Genomic DNA, 14,258 nt, shown 5'->3' on the forward strand with positions numbered 1-14,258 from the left:
GGCGAGCGGGCCAGGCGCGGTCCCAGGAGAGGAGGCGGCCAGCCTGGGGTCCTAGGTGGCCGGGGCCCCAGGCCTTCGGGTGTGCCCACGCCCGGGCGCTGGCCTCCGGAGTCCCCGAGCCCCAGTGCCCTGCCGGCGGGCACGGAGACCTCCTCCCCCCCCGCAGCCGTCCTGCCTACGCTGGGAAACCGGACCCTCCCTCCCGGCTCTGGTTTCCCGAAAACTCCTGACTTGCATATGCTAAGAATGGCTTTCTAGACCCCGTCTTCCCTCCCCTCCCCCCAGGCCGGAATTCTGGCTCCCAGCTCTCACCCTTTCTAGACCCCAGCCCCTGGCCGTCCCTCCTCCTAGGACCTAGGAGTCCAGGCCTTCATCCTTCTCCTTCCTCCAAGACCCAAAATCTGGGCCCCAGGTCCCTTCTGCCCCCAGACCCAGGAGTCCAGGCCACCAGCCCCTCCTCCCTCAGACCCAGGTGTGGGAACCCCAGCCCCCTCCTCCTTGGGGACCTGGCATCGAGCCACCGCCTTGTCCAGCTGTTATTTCTCGCCCTTTAGAACACGAGGGTGGAATGTGGGGCGGCAGGGGAGGGTGGGGAGGCACATCCGATGCCTCCCAGAGCCTCCTGGGAGTCTCTGGCCTCCTTAAAGGGCTCCCCCTGGGGGCCCACTTGTCCTCCCCAGGGCCCAGCAGGACACAGCTGCGGTCAGAGGAGCGGGAGGAGGTCCGCCGACATGCCTGAGGCAAAACCAGGTGGCTTTCCGGTCTCCCTCCCTATGTGGAGATGCATCCTCTTTTCCGAGTGGGGGACCAGGGGCCCCTCTCTTTGTGGGTTTGGGAGGATGCAGTGCCTTCTCTGTGCGGGGAGGGGTTCCTTCCTTGTGTTGGGGTGGGGGGTCCCCTTCCCTGTGCCGCTAGGGCATTCCTTTCTCTGTAGGGAGTTGAGGGCCATCTATGGGTGCAGATGGACATTCTCTGTGAATTTGAGTCCCTTTTTCTCCATGGGGATGGGAGTCCTGTGGATGTAGATTGGGGAGTCTTTGCGTGGCGATTAGGGTCCTCCACATTTGGGGATGGGGGCAGCTGGGAGGGGACCGGAGCCACTTCCCTGAGGATTAGGGCAATTCTCTATAGGAGAATGGGGCCCTGGTGTGTGTAGAGGTGAGGGGTTCCTGTCTGCGTGGTGAGCAGAGCTCTTCTCTGTCCAAGGATGAGGGCATCTCGTTTCTATGGGAACTGAGGCTTCCCCAGGTAGGAATTAGGGGACCATCTCCATCTAGGGGCCGGAGCACCTTTCTTTATTTGCAGTTTGGGGGCCCTTCTTTCAGTCGGACTGGGGGGCATTTCTTTATATGAGGTGGGGGCTTTCCCTCTATGCGGGAGTGAACAGGAGAGACACAGCCCCAGGAGGACTCCTCCTTCTGGGGTGTCCAGTCTGCTGGCACCAGGCCAACCAGGCTCTGGGGTGGGAGTCCAGCCCCTTGGTGTAGCTGGAGCCCTGGAGGGCCGGGAGCCAGAAGACAGAATAGATGAAAGATGCTGTGGTCAGCACAAGGTGTCCAGTTTCCAGCCCAGAGGAAGAGCTAATTATACCCCCAGAACCCAAAAGGTCAGGGCCTGGTGGCCTGGGTGGCGGGGGCATGGCCTGTCTGGGGAAAGAGGCAAGGGGAAATCTGATCACACAGATTCTCGGGATTGGAGATAAATTTATGTCTGCATGGGCAAGACTCCTGCGTCTGAGGGAGAAGGGGCTGGGAGCTGGACTCCTGGGTCTGAGGGAGGAGGGGCTGGGAGCTGGACCCCTGGGTCTGAGGGAGGAGGGGCTGGGGCTGGACCCCTGGGTCTGAGGGAGGAGGGGCTGGGGCTGGACCCCTGGGTCTGAGGGAGGAGGGGCTGGGGCTGGACCCCTGGGTCTAAGGGAGGAGGGGCTGGGGACCTGGACTCCTGGGTCCGAGGGAGGAGGGGCTGGGGGCCTGGACCCCCGGGTCCGAGGGAGGAGGGGCTGGGGCCTGAACTCCTGGGTCCGAGGGAGGAGGGGCTGGGGCCTGGACTCCTGGGTCTGAGGGAGGAGGGGCTGGGGGCCTGGACTCCTGGGTCTGAGGGAGGAGGGGCTGGGGGCTGGACTCATGGGTCTGAGGGAGGAGGGGCTGGGGCTGGACCCCTGGGTCTGAGGGAGGAGGGGCTGGGGGCCTGGACTCCTGGGTCTAAGGGAGGAGGGGCTGGGGCCTGGACTCCTGGGTCTGAGGGAGGAGGGGCCTGGGGACCTGACTCAGGTCTGAGGGAGGAGGGGCTGGGGGCCTGGACTCCTGGGTCTGAGGGAAGAGGGGCTGGGGCCCTGGACCTTTGGGTCTGAGGGAGGAGGGGCCTGGGGACCTGACTCAGGTCTGAGAGAAGAGGGGGCTGGGGGCCTGGACCTCTGGGTCTGAGGGAGGAGGGCACTAAGCGCATGCTCAACTATGAACGTCTACCTCTCAGCGGCCAAAAAGGCCCCCGAAAAGAAAGATGCTGCCAAACCAGCTCCCAAGGAAGCCCCCCCCAAGGAAGCTCCTGCAGAGCCCCCCAAAGGTGAGATGGCGTTCAGGTGGGCTCTGCAGAACTTGCCACCTGATCCCCCTGGCTCCCCTCACCTCTCTGCACCCTCCCTGCTCTTTCCCCTTTATCCTTTCTCCCCACAGCTCCAGAGCTGACCCGCCGCTCCCCTGCTCACAGCCCCCCATGGCTCCCCAGTGCCCCCAGGACAGAGCCCAGCCCCTCGGCCTGGCCCTCAAGCCCCCAGCAACTGGCTGATTCATCACGGCTTCCTGCCCAGCTCTGAATGCCCCAGTCCATCTTTACACCCCTCATACCCCAAAGCCCCATTCCAGACCGCCCAGTCCACCACCCTCCACTTCACAGATGAGGAAACTGAGGCCCAAAGGGGTGGGGGAGCCTGGCCATGGTCATGCAGCTGCCTGGGTGATGTGTGGTCTTTCTCAGGTCAGGAAAAGCCACTTCACCCCATGCCCTATGGCTTCTGAGCAGAGTCCCTCGCTAGCTCTAAGCCCCGCCCCCAAAGTGGCCTGTGGCCCCCTCCCCAGACTGCCTCAGACTCCCTAATTCTGTCTCCTGAGCAGAAGCCCCTCCTGAGGACCAGTCTCCCACTGCTGAGGAGCCCACTGGCATTTTCCTGAAGAAACCAGACTCTGTGTCTGTGGAGAATGGTGAGGGGGGTCTGAGGGAGGAGGGGCTGGGGCTGGACTCCTGGGTCTCAGGGAGGAGGGGCTGGGGGTTCCAACTTCACAGTTCTCTCTGTGGAGTCTAAAGGTTCCTGTCCGGCCCCTCCCTCCCGTCCCACACCTCCCACCTCCCACCTCCCACCCAGGAAAGGACACGGTGATCGTGGCCAAGGTGAACGGAAAGGAGCTCCAGGGCAAACCAACCTTCAAGTGGATCAAGGGGAAGTGGCTAGAGCTGGGCAGCAAGAGTGGGGCCCGATTCACCTTCAAGGAGTCCCACGACCCTGCTAGCAATGTGAGGACCCTGTGGGGACGTGGGGGCATGGGGGCCAGGGCTGGAGGCTATACGGGCCCTGCTTCTCAGAAGGCCTATTGCCTGAGGCGAGACTGCGGGCCTGGAGCCCTGTAGATGGACAATGGGGGCTCCATGGGTGGAGGTTGTGCGGGGCTGCTCAGTAGAGGTTGTGCTGGGCAGGAGGGGAGAATGTCGGGTCAGGGCAAGGTGCAGTTGGGCACTGCCCATGCACTCCCAGAAAGATCTCAGGGGTCAGGGATGTGGGCCCCCAGGGGTCAAGACTGTCCAGGCATGGGAAGAGACAGCTGGCCCCTCCCGTGGGGCAGGGGTGAGGACTCGAAGAACGAGCTGTGGGGTGGGCTCTTGGGGAGGTGGGGTGGTGCTGGGGGGTGGTCGCGTGCCCCCACAGCCCTGGCGCTGGCCCGCAGGTGTACACCTTGGAGCTGCACATTGGGAAGGTGGTCCTTGGGGACCGTGGGGATTACCGCCTGGAGGTCAAGGCCAAGGACTTCTCTGACAGCTGTGGCTTCAACATCGATGTGGAGGGTGTGTTGGTGGGGGTGGGGGCCTGGGGTGTGGGGCTGGGATCTGGGGACTATGTACCAGCCAGGCGTAGGCGAGCAGACAGATGTGGGGACGAGGCCAGCACAGGTCTTTGGGGGAAGAAATCCAGATGGAGGTTGTATAGGCTCTGGGGGTTTGCAGCCCAGGATGTGTGAGGCCTTAAACATGGAGGGCATAGGGAATGAGGTTGCCCAGGCCTGGGGAGAAGGGCGTGCTGGCCCGGGTGTGAGGGGTATAGGCTGCTGAGAGAGGGTGGTGCACAGCTGGCAGGGAAATGAGTCTAGAAGTAAGCGTGTTCAGGCCCAAGTGAGAGGGTGTGCTGTCCCAAGAGGTGGAGGACCGGGGGTCTTGGGGGAGGTTGTGCAGGCCTGGAGGGATGCTCTTGGGTTTCGACTCCTCCTTGCCTCCCGCTCACCCTTCTTCCCCTGTCACCTCTCCCCAGCACCCCGTCAGGACTCCTCTGGGCAGAGTCTAGAGAGTTTCAAGCGTTCGTAAGTGACCCTGGACCGTGGGGAGAGGGAGGGGGTCTCCTGGTGCCAAGGATCATGGGAGGGCCTCCCATGAGAGGAGGAGCAGTGGGAGGAGGGGGGATCGGGGAAGGCACGGAGTGGGGACCCAGGGTGAGTCTGAGGGTCCAGACCTCCGTGGGGTTCACGCCTCCTCTCCATGGCCACAGGGGTGAAGGGAAGATGAAAGACGCGGGCGAGCTGGATTTCAGCGGCCTGTTGAGGAAAAGGTGAGCCCACCCTGGGGGTTCAGCGAGGAGGAGGCTGGTGGGGGAGACCCCACTGCCATCCCAGGACTCCCTGCTTACTCCTTCTCCATCTACCCATTCCCCGCCCACCCAGCCATCTGTCCGTCCACCCATTCACCCATCCACCCACACCCAAGCAACTTTCTGTCCACCAATCCATCTACCTACTCACCCTTTAATCCATCATCCTCTCCTCCATTTCCCTGTCCACTCAGATTCCAGTTCACCCAGTTATTCACCCACCCAACCACCCATCCACTTGTCCACCCGTCCAGCAGTCGGTCCACTCATGCATCCATCCAACCAGCTACCTCTTTATCCATCTATGATCCATCCACCTTCCTGTCCATTTGCTCAGCCATCTACCTACATATCCATTCATCTACCCACCGTCTTCCCACTTGTCCGTCCACCCATCTGCCATTACACTCAGCCTCCCATTCATTAACCCAGCCGTTCATCCTTCACCCACTCACTCCATTGTCCACTTCCCCACCTATGGAGGCACCCGTCTGTCCAACCTTCCCACCACCCATCCGTCTCCCATCCGTCCACCTTCCCGCTTGTGCAGCCATCTGTACCTGCATCTCTCTCCCAACTGAGTCCAACGTCCCACCCTCTCATCTGCTCGTCCACGCACCCATCCAGCCAGGCGTTCCTCGATCCACTGTTCATCTCTCCAGGGACACACCCATCTACCCAGACAGCTCTGTTAATTGGTTGATGTGAAATTGCTGTTCTGTAGGTCAAAAATGATTGGATATTGGCAATTTCATATTGTTCAACACGATACTTGTCCATTCATTCAGTTATTTATTGTCTGCTGGTCTGCCTATCCATCCTTCTGCTCGCTCATCTAGCCCTGCAACCAAGTCCCCGACAACCTATTTACTAGTAGATTCATCTGTTCGTCTTTACCCAGCCAGCCACCTGTCTGGCCAACTCCCGTTAACATTTTCACCCAAGTGCCCACCCAACCGTTTGCCACCAAACCATCCACTGACCCAGCCATCCTCCATCAACCCATCCACCTATCTTCATGCCGCCTATCTCTCACCAACCCACCCATCCATTGGCCCATGCATCCATCACCCCAGCCGTCCATTGACCCTCCGCCCATCTATTTATCAATTCCGCACCCAATGCTCTGTACTTCGGTCCAAATATTCGTATGTCCCCAAATTCCTCCATCATCTATCCTCCCTTTGTCCCCTTCCATTCCTTCCTTCTTTCCAGAGATCCATTCACTCTCTCACTCATGAAACATCTTCTGAGGCCTCCCGTCTACCAGGCCCTGGGCTGAGATCGGGGGACAGAGAGAAGTTTGACTGGGCCCCCGACGTTGAGTCGCTCATTGCCTTGGGAAGATGGGTCTGATCCAGCAGACATGGACACAGACCAAGACTGTTTAGTGTGGTCTGAGAGAGGGTCCCACGGGTGCCTTGTGAGAGCCCAGAGTGAGGGCAGTTCATTGCCCGGAAGGGTGGGGGCTGCACGGAGGGAACTTTGGTACTAGGGCTTATAGGATGAAGAGGAATCTGTCAGGAAGAGAAGGTGGGGAGGGGTCGTAGGGCAGGGAGATATTTTATACAAGGGCTGGGCGGCAGGGGAGAGCCTGGAGTGTTCAGGAAAAGGCGAGTAGCATGGTTTGGTTGTGGAGGTCGCGATGGAATGGTGGGTGGGGTCGTGATTGCCAGGCTGAGTTGCTGGGGCTTCCTCCGGAGGGCAATGGGGAGCCATGGGAGAGTTTTGAATGGGGAAGGGATGGCATCTGCTGTGGGGGTCAGAAATATCCCTCTGGGGCCACGTGTGGAATAGATTGGAGAGGGAGAGGCTGGATGGAGGCCAGGAGGCCAGGGAGGAGGCTGGGGCGATGGTCCAGGTGGGAGAGAATAAGGGGCAGCAGCAGCCTCTGAGAAAGAAAGCGACACGGCAGGTGGGTGGAGAAGGCAGAGGGAGACCCTCACCTCCTCACCCCGTGGTGGCCCAGCCTGCTCTCCCACCCTCAGGGAGGTGGTTGAGGAGGAGAACAAGAAGAAGAAGAAAGATGATGATGACCTGGGCATCCCTCCTGAGGTTTGGGAGCTCCTGAAAGGGGCGAAGAAGAGCGAGTACGAGAGGATTGCCTTCCAGTACGGCATCACCGACCTCCGGGGCATGCTAAAGCGGCTCAAGAAGGCCAAGGTGGAGGTCAAGAAGAGCGCAGGTCAGTGCCGGTCTGAGGGGAGGTGGGCCCATCCCGCGAGGACCCTAGCATCATGGTTGTTCAGTGTTTGGACCCTGGACCTGTCTTTCGGAGGTCCCAGTCTGAGGAGTGATAGAGCCCTGCTCTCAGGGACTTCCAAGGTCATAGGAGGCTCTCTGACCTTGACCTTGGAGAGCCCATGGGCTCGGGAGGGAGACTTGACAGCCCTGGGAATGACCAGGGCAGCGAGAACCTCACAGCTCTGTCGCTCCCGCACCCCTCCATCTGTAGCCTTCACGAAGAAGCTGGATCCAGCCTACCAGGTGGACAAGGGCAACAAGATCAAGTTGGTGGTGGAGATCAGTGACCCAGACCTCCCCCTCAAGTGGTTCAAGAACGGCCAGGAGATCAAACCAAGCAGCAAGTACGTGTGGGGGCCCGTCCCTGGGTGGGGGAGATCTGAGTCCCAGAGAGAGAGTGCCTGGGAATAAGGCTGCCACCCCTAACCCAGAGGAGACCCACGTCCCTCACCCATGTGAAAAGGGCACGCACCTCAGTAGAATAACAGACAAAGACAATGACAAACACAAAGGCAATGAAAAATAGGAATTCGGTTGAGAGGAAACTCAAAGGGCCAACACACTGTGAAGTACACCCAACCTTGCAAATCATCCTCGTAATATAATAATGCAAATCAGAACAACAGTCTTTCTGCTCTCCAAGTGCTCAAAAACTTTACAAAATGATAAAACCCAGAGCTGGAGAAGACAGGGAAGCGGGTGCACAGATGTTGCTGGTGGGAACGTAAGTTGCTAAATCTCAAAAGGCGGTGTATTAAAACGCCTTTAGGCTGCACGGTTCTAGGTGTTTAAGGGAATTAGCACGATTATGCATATTTACCTGCAAGCTTCTTCATGGAAGCCTTTGCTATTGTCTTGAAAAACGGAAAACAGGGGCTGGTCCCGTGGTTAAGTTCGCGCGCTCCGCTTCGGCGGCCCAGGGTTTCACCAGTTCGAATCCTGGGTGCAGATATGGCACTGCTCATCAGGCCACGCTGAGGCAGCGTCCCACGTACCACAACTAGAAGGACCCACAACTAAAATATATTTACAACTATGTACTGGGGGGCTTTGGGGAGAAAAAGGAAAAATAAAATCTTTAAAAAAAAAAAAAGGAAAACAAGCAAAATGTATAGTTCCATACTAAACGAAGGTGCCGTGAAGTCACTAAAAAAGATATTCTAAAACGCATACTTACACGGGAAGCTGTTTGAGATTATTGTTATGTGCAGAGGCATAGTCCCCATTTCTGCTTCGAAGAATGTTAATCTACATATGTAGAAAGAAAAAGGTGGGAGAAACAGAGGCCAAAATGTTTGCAGGAGTATCTGTTGGTGGGACGGCTATGGATGGGTTCTATTTTTATTATTTTTTTTTCCTTTGCTGTGTTTTCTAAATTTATCATCATGAGCATTTTAGAGGAGATAAAAACTTAGGTCAGTTGAAGTATAGGTTAAGTTGCTGTAACAGAGTCCCCAGAACGCATTAAGTTGGAGAGAAATGTATTTCTAGCTGATCAAGGCTGGTGGGCTGCCTCTCCTGGTAGAGATTTTTCGGGGATCCAGTTTCCGTATTTTTGGCGACATCGTTTCTTGTGGCATTGTCCCCCTCTGCGTGGTTGAGGCTGTGTCTGGGGGACAGGAAGCGGGAAGGAGGGAATCCAGAGCAAGCAACTCAAAGTCGCAGATGACTGACAGTTACGCACCTCACATCCACTCACACTCCATTGGTCGCAGCTCAGTGGTGTGGCCAACCCAGCTGCAAAGGAGGCTGGGAAGTGTACTTCTCTAGGTGGGTAGCTGTGTGCCACGGCTAAATGGAAGGAGAAGATGGGTATGGGTGGACAGATAGCATTTCCGCTGTGGTCATTTAAATACTAGAACTTGGACCATCTATCCCCTCCTGCACAATTTGGCTTTGAAAGGGAGTGACTTACCCTGGGAACTGGTGGAGGAGTCTGCCCCAGGGCTAGGAGCTTCTCCGTGAGCTGAGATTTCTGCACCAGGTACGTGTTTGAGAATGTGGGTAAGAAGCGAATTCTCACCATCAACAAGTGCACGCTGGCGGATGATGCTGCTTATGAGGTCGTCGTCAAAGACGAGAAGTGTTTCACCGAGCTCTTTGTCAGAGGTGAGGCCGGGATTTGGGCCTGAGCTTGGGGAGTGGGGCTCTGGAGGGGTCATGAAACTCCTGACCTCCTGTTCCCCCATGCCCCACAGAACCTCCGGTCCTGATTATCACACCCCTCGAGGACCAGCAGGTGTTTGTGGGCGACCGGGTGGAAATGTCAGTGGAGGTGTCAGAAGAGGGTGCCCAGGTCATGTGGTAAGTGACTCTTGATCCCTGACAGAGGTGCCCACAGCTTCTTTGCCTCAGCCCTGATCTTTATGACCTCTCTTGGAAATTTCGGACCTTTACCCACCAGTCACCAGGAAACCTCAGCCTTTCTCTATAAATCCTGACCTTCACCCATGACCTCTTTCTAGAACTTCTGACCTCTACCCATCCCATTCTCTTTGGGATCCTTCTCCTAATTCCTACTATCTCAGATTCATTAAATTATTTATTCATCCATTTAATCAATTATCCATCCTTTGGTCCATCCACTCATGTATCCATCCATCCATCCATCCATCCACCCATCCATACTTTCATCCATCCACCCATCCGTCCACCCATCCATCCCATTGATTCATCCACCCATCCATCCATCCATCCACCCATCCATCCACCCATCCATCTACCCATCCATCCACCCATCCATCCACCCATCCATCCATCCATCCACCCATCCATCCATCCATCCATCCACCCACCCATCCATCCATCCATCCATCCACCCATCCATCCACCCTTCCATCCACCCATCCATCCATCCATCCATCCATCTATCCATCCACCCACCCACCCATCTACCCGCCCATCCATCCACCCATCCATCCGTCCATCCGTACATCCACCCATCCATCCATCTATCCACCCACCCACTCACCCAACCAACTACTCATCCATTCATCCATCCCTATATCTATTTACCCTTCCAACAAATACTTATTGAGCACCCAATGTGTGGTGACACTCTTCTACATATTGGAGATAAAATGGGGAGAGACTCTATCAACATGGTGCCTGCCCTTGTGGAGTTTATAATCTGGTAAGTTGCTGAGGAGTGTGTGTATAGGAGATGGAGATAGACGTTAGTCAAGCCATCACACAAGGAAATGTGAAGGTTCTATTTTGACAAGTATTTCAGAGGATCAGTAACTGATGCTGTAATTGCTTTCTAATAGGACGAAGGGACTCAGGAGGTCACAGAAGCCTCCCTGGAGTAGGTGACCCTTGAGCTGAGATTTGAATGAGAGGAATTAGAAGTAAAATGGGGAAGGAGGAGTGTCCCAGGCAGGGAAGTGCCCTTTACAGAGGCCACGATAGTTGACATCTCTCTGTGACCCCAGGACTTCATGCTCTCACCTCTTCCTGTGACCTCTTTTTGTGTCCCCTGACCTCCAACCGGAACCTTGAGGCATCTCCCTGTGGCCTGTGACCTCCTCCTCCTCTTTTTGTCTCCTGACCACCACCTGTGGCCCATCCGCTCCAGACGCCTCTGCCAACCTTAATCTCTCCCCTGTCCTGTGACCTCCCTTCTGACCCCTGACCCCTGCTCAGGACTGTCTCTCTCGTCCCTGACTCACTTTCTGACATCCAGACCCGGGGCTGTATGGGCCCCTCACTTCCCCCTTCACGTCCCTCCACCCAGGATGAAGGACGGCGTGGAAATGACGCGGGAGGATTCCTATAAGGCCCAGTACCGCTTCAAGAAGGATGGGAAGCGTCATATTCTCATCTACTCCGAGGTGACCCTGGAGGATAAGGGTCGCTACCGGGTCATGACCAACGGCGGCCAATGTGAGGCCGATCTCATCGTGGAAGGTACGGGGCCTCCGGGTGGGGCAGGGGCCGCACTGCTTATGCCTCTCCTTGCAGCCCAGAGTTGCCCAGGCCCCAAATCCTGAAGTTGTCTCTTCTCTTTGCCTCACACTCTATCTTCGATTCACCGGCAAGTCCTGGTGGCTCCACCTTCAAAGGGGAGCCTGAATCAGACCCCTCTCCCCACCTCCATTGCCCTCACCTAGCCCAGGTCTGCATCCCCTCGTGCCTGGACTGTTGCAGTAGTCTCTTCACTGGTTGCTGTGTTTCCACGCCTGCCCCTACCTTGTTCACACACCCCAGCCAGAGTAACCCTTGTAAAATGTGAGTCTGATGGTGAAAACTGAGCACATAGTTCACAGTACTGGACAATTTCCTGTGTTGTCAATTTCCTGTAATGGTCAGTTTCCTGGTTTGATATTGGACCACAGTTACGTAAGATGTCACCATCGGGGGACATGGGATCCTATGCACTCTTTTTGCAAACTCCTGTGAGTTTCTAACTCTTTAAATATAGAAAGTAAAAAAAAAAGTTCCCAAGACATTTATGGGCCAAATAAATTATGCTACATCCATAGGTAGCTATAAAAAAGGACAGTTTTTAATTTACTCATATGGAAGGATTTCCAAGATGTATTGTTAGGGGAAAAAGCACATATGCTACTATTTTTAAAAGAGGGAAAAGAGAGGAAGGAAGGCGGGAGGGAGGGAAGGAAGAAGGGGAGAAAGGAAGCATATACACACATTTGCGTTGAGAGCTCCAGGCTGGATGGAAGCTGCCTGTGGGTGGAGATTTCTCCCTCTCTATCTAAATCCTCTTATCATGTTATTTTTAAACCACGTAAATGCATTATTTTATTTAAAAAATACAAATTTTTTAAAGTGGAAGTCAGATCCCAGCCGTCTTCTCAACCCATCTTCCTGCCTCACTCAGGGCAATGCCAAGTCCTCCCTGTGGCCCATGAGGTCCGTGATCTGGGCCCATCTCCCCCCGCCCATTTCATCTCCAACCGCGTCTGCCTTGCTCCCTCCCTGCTGGTCTGCTTGCTGTTTCCTACGCCAACAAGCCTGCTTTCCTCCCCAGGGCCTTTGCACATGCTGTGCCCCATACCTTGGGGACTCCTGAGTCCTCCCCTGGGTTCTTCCCTGCCCTCCCTCAGGCCTCATCATCCCCTCTTGTTGTATATTGATGTGTTTTCCCGTTCACTGTCTCCCCGCTAGAATGTGAGCTCCACAAGTCCAGTGGATGGTTTCCAGGTTGTTCACGGCTGTATCCCCAGGGCCTGGAACAGTGCTTAGCACATAGTGGGTGCTTGCAAATATTTGTGGACTGGCTAGAGTTGTGACGGCCTCATCCCCTTCTCTCCTCATGCAGAGAAACAGCTGGAGGTCCTGCAGGACATCGCGGATCTGACAGTGAAGGCCTCGGAACAGGCCGAGTTCAAGTGCGAGGTGTCGGATGAGAAGGTGACGGGCAAGTGGTACAAGAATGGGGTCGAGGTGCGGCCCAGCAAGAGGATCACCATCTCCCACATTGGGAGGTGCGGAGCTGGCTGTGGGGGTGGCCGGGGGCGGGGCACGTGTATCAGTTAGCTATAGCTGCGTAACAACCATCCCAAGACTAAGTGGTTTCAAAGAACAAGGATTTAGGGCCGGCCTGGTGGTGTAGTGGTTAAGTTCACATGTTCCGTTTTGGCGGCCCGGGGTTTGTGGGTTTGGATCCCAGACACGGACCTACACACCACTCATCAAGGTACACTATGGCGGTGTCCCACATACAAAAGAGAGGAAGATTGGCACAGATGTTAGCTCAGGGCCAATCTTCCTGACCAAAGAAAAAAAAAAGAACAAGGATCTATTTAATCATGAGTCCGCGGGTTGGCTGGGGGCTGGGTGGTCTAGAATGGCCTTCCTCGTGCCTCTGTGGTCAGCAGAATGTCAGCTCTGCAGATCTTTCTCTGCTTGTTCACCAGGCTGCCTCTGCTCTGGTCCATGTGACCTCCTGGCATATTCATGTGGCAGTCAACTCCGGAGCAGGGATCTAGCTAGGGAGACGAGGGGCTGGAACTCAGCAGGGAGCACACGGCCACCTGGGATAAACACTCGGTCACCTGTGGCAGCAGGCAGCCTCCACGATGCCACAGGACATTGTGTCCCTGTGGGTTTCCTGACAACAGCTCCTGGCGGAGTGTAGGCTTCCTCTGGGTTCCATGTAAGGAACCTGGCTGCTGGTGGTGTCAATAATGATGAGAACGACTCTTAACGCTTATAGGACACTTACTATGTGCCAGAGAACCTTCTAAATGCTTGACAGCAGCCCTGGTGTAGATGGTCATCATTACCTCTGTTTTATCAGTGAAGAAACTGAGGCACAGAGAGGTTAAGTAAATTGCTCAAAGTCACACAGCTAGCAAGTGGCAAAGCTAGATTTAAACCCAGGCCGTAGCATTCCAAAGCCCAGAATAAAATGGTGAGCGCAGGCATGTCGATTGCACTGAGGAGGGTACTTCTCCGTGGTGGTCCCTGGGGTGACCTCGCCTGACCCCCGCCCTGTCCCCCCAACCCCTTAGGGTCCACAAGTTGGTGATCGATGACGTCCGCCCTGAGGATGAAGGAGACTACATGTTTGTGCCCGATGGCTATGCCCTGTCCCTCTCGGCCAAGCTCAACTTCCTGGGTGAGGAGACCCCTTCCTCTTCCCGCGGGGACCACAGCCCCACCCTCCTGGACCCCAGGGCCTGGATGCCCCCCTTCAGGGTTAAATTTCCCTGGCTGTACACTGGCAGTGGCAGCAGGCACCTGCCGACCATGGGTGGACTCAGATGAGAAGATGAGGCAGAGAGCACTGCGTACGCTGAAGCGCGTCCGTGTGCAGGGCACGTGGGAGGAGGGACAGTCATGGACCTGAATCCACCCCCAGCCCCCCGGGTCCCCTGGTGATGCCAGACCCTCCCTCCCACCTCTGGGCTGTGAGGGTGGGATAAGTGGCTGGCTCAATTTAGAACTAACTGTTGGTTTTCTCTGTCCTCCAGAAATCAAGGTGGAGTATGTCCCTAAGCAAGGTAAGCACCGGGGGCTGCTGTGGTACCCTGGGTCCTGGGTCTGAGGGACGAGGGGCTGGGGGCTGGACTCCTGGGTCTGAGGGAGGAGGGGCTGGGGGCTGGACTCCTGGGTCTGAGGGAGGAGGGGCTGGGGGCTGGACTCCCGGGTCTGAGGGAGGAGGGGCTGGGGGCCTGGACTCCTGGGTCTGAGGGAGGAGGGG

The 14,258-nt window shown here is 56.3% G+C and overlaps 1 protein-coding gene across 1 annotated transcript in view; it reads left to right on the forward strand.

The window, feature by feature from the left end:
- Positions 1–14,258, forward strand: part of MYBPC2 (myosin binding protein C2) — a 25,151-nt gene continuing 10,893 nt past the window's right edge. Inside the window, exons 1-15 of the mRNA XM_070498890.1 lie at positions 1–750; positions 2,473–2,562; positions 3,111–3,197; positions 3,359–3,507; positions 3,936–4,053; positions 4,514–4,562; positions 4,748–4,807; positions 6,835–7,031; positions 7,302–7,434; positions 9,075–9,199; positions 9,289–9,394; positions 10,827–10,999; positions 12,372–12,537; positions 13,567–13,673; positions 14,029–14,058. Coding sequence (XP_070354991.1) covers positions 606–750; positions 2,473–2,562; positions 3,111–3,197; positions 3,359–3,507; positions 3,936–4,053; positions 4,514–4,562; positions 4,748–4,807; positions 6,835–7,031; positions 7,302–7,434; positions 9,075–9,199; positions 9,289–9,394; positions 10,827–10,999; positions 12,372–12,537; positions 13,567–13,673; positions 14,029–14,058 — 1,735 coding nt within the window. The 5' untranslated portion in view covers positions 1–605. The remainder of the gene's footprint in view (positions 751–2,472; positions 2,563–3,110; positions 3,198–3,358; positions 3,508–3,935; positions 4,054–4,513; positions 4,563–4,747; positions 4,808–6,834; positions 7,032–7,301; positions 7,435–9,074; positions 9,200–9,288; positions 9,395–10,826; positions 11,000–12,371; positions 12,538–13,566; positions 13,674–14,028; positions 14,059–14,258) is intronic.

This window comes from Equus asinus, chromosome 26 (genome assembly GCF_041296235.1).
Source record: "Equus asinus isolate D_3611 breed Donkey chromosome 26, EquAss-T2T_v2, whole genome shotgun sequence".
Classification (NCBI taxonomy): domain Eukaryota; kingdom Metazoa; phylum Chordata; class Mammalia; order Perissodactyla; family Equidae; genus Equus; species Equus asinus.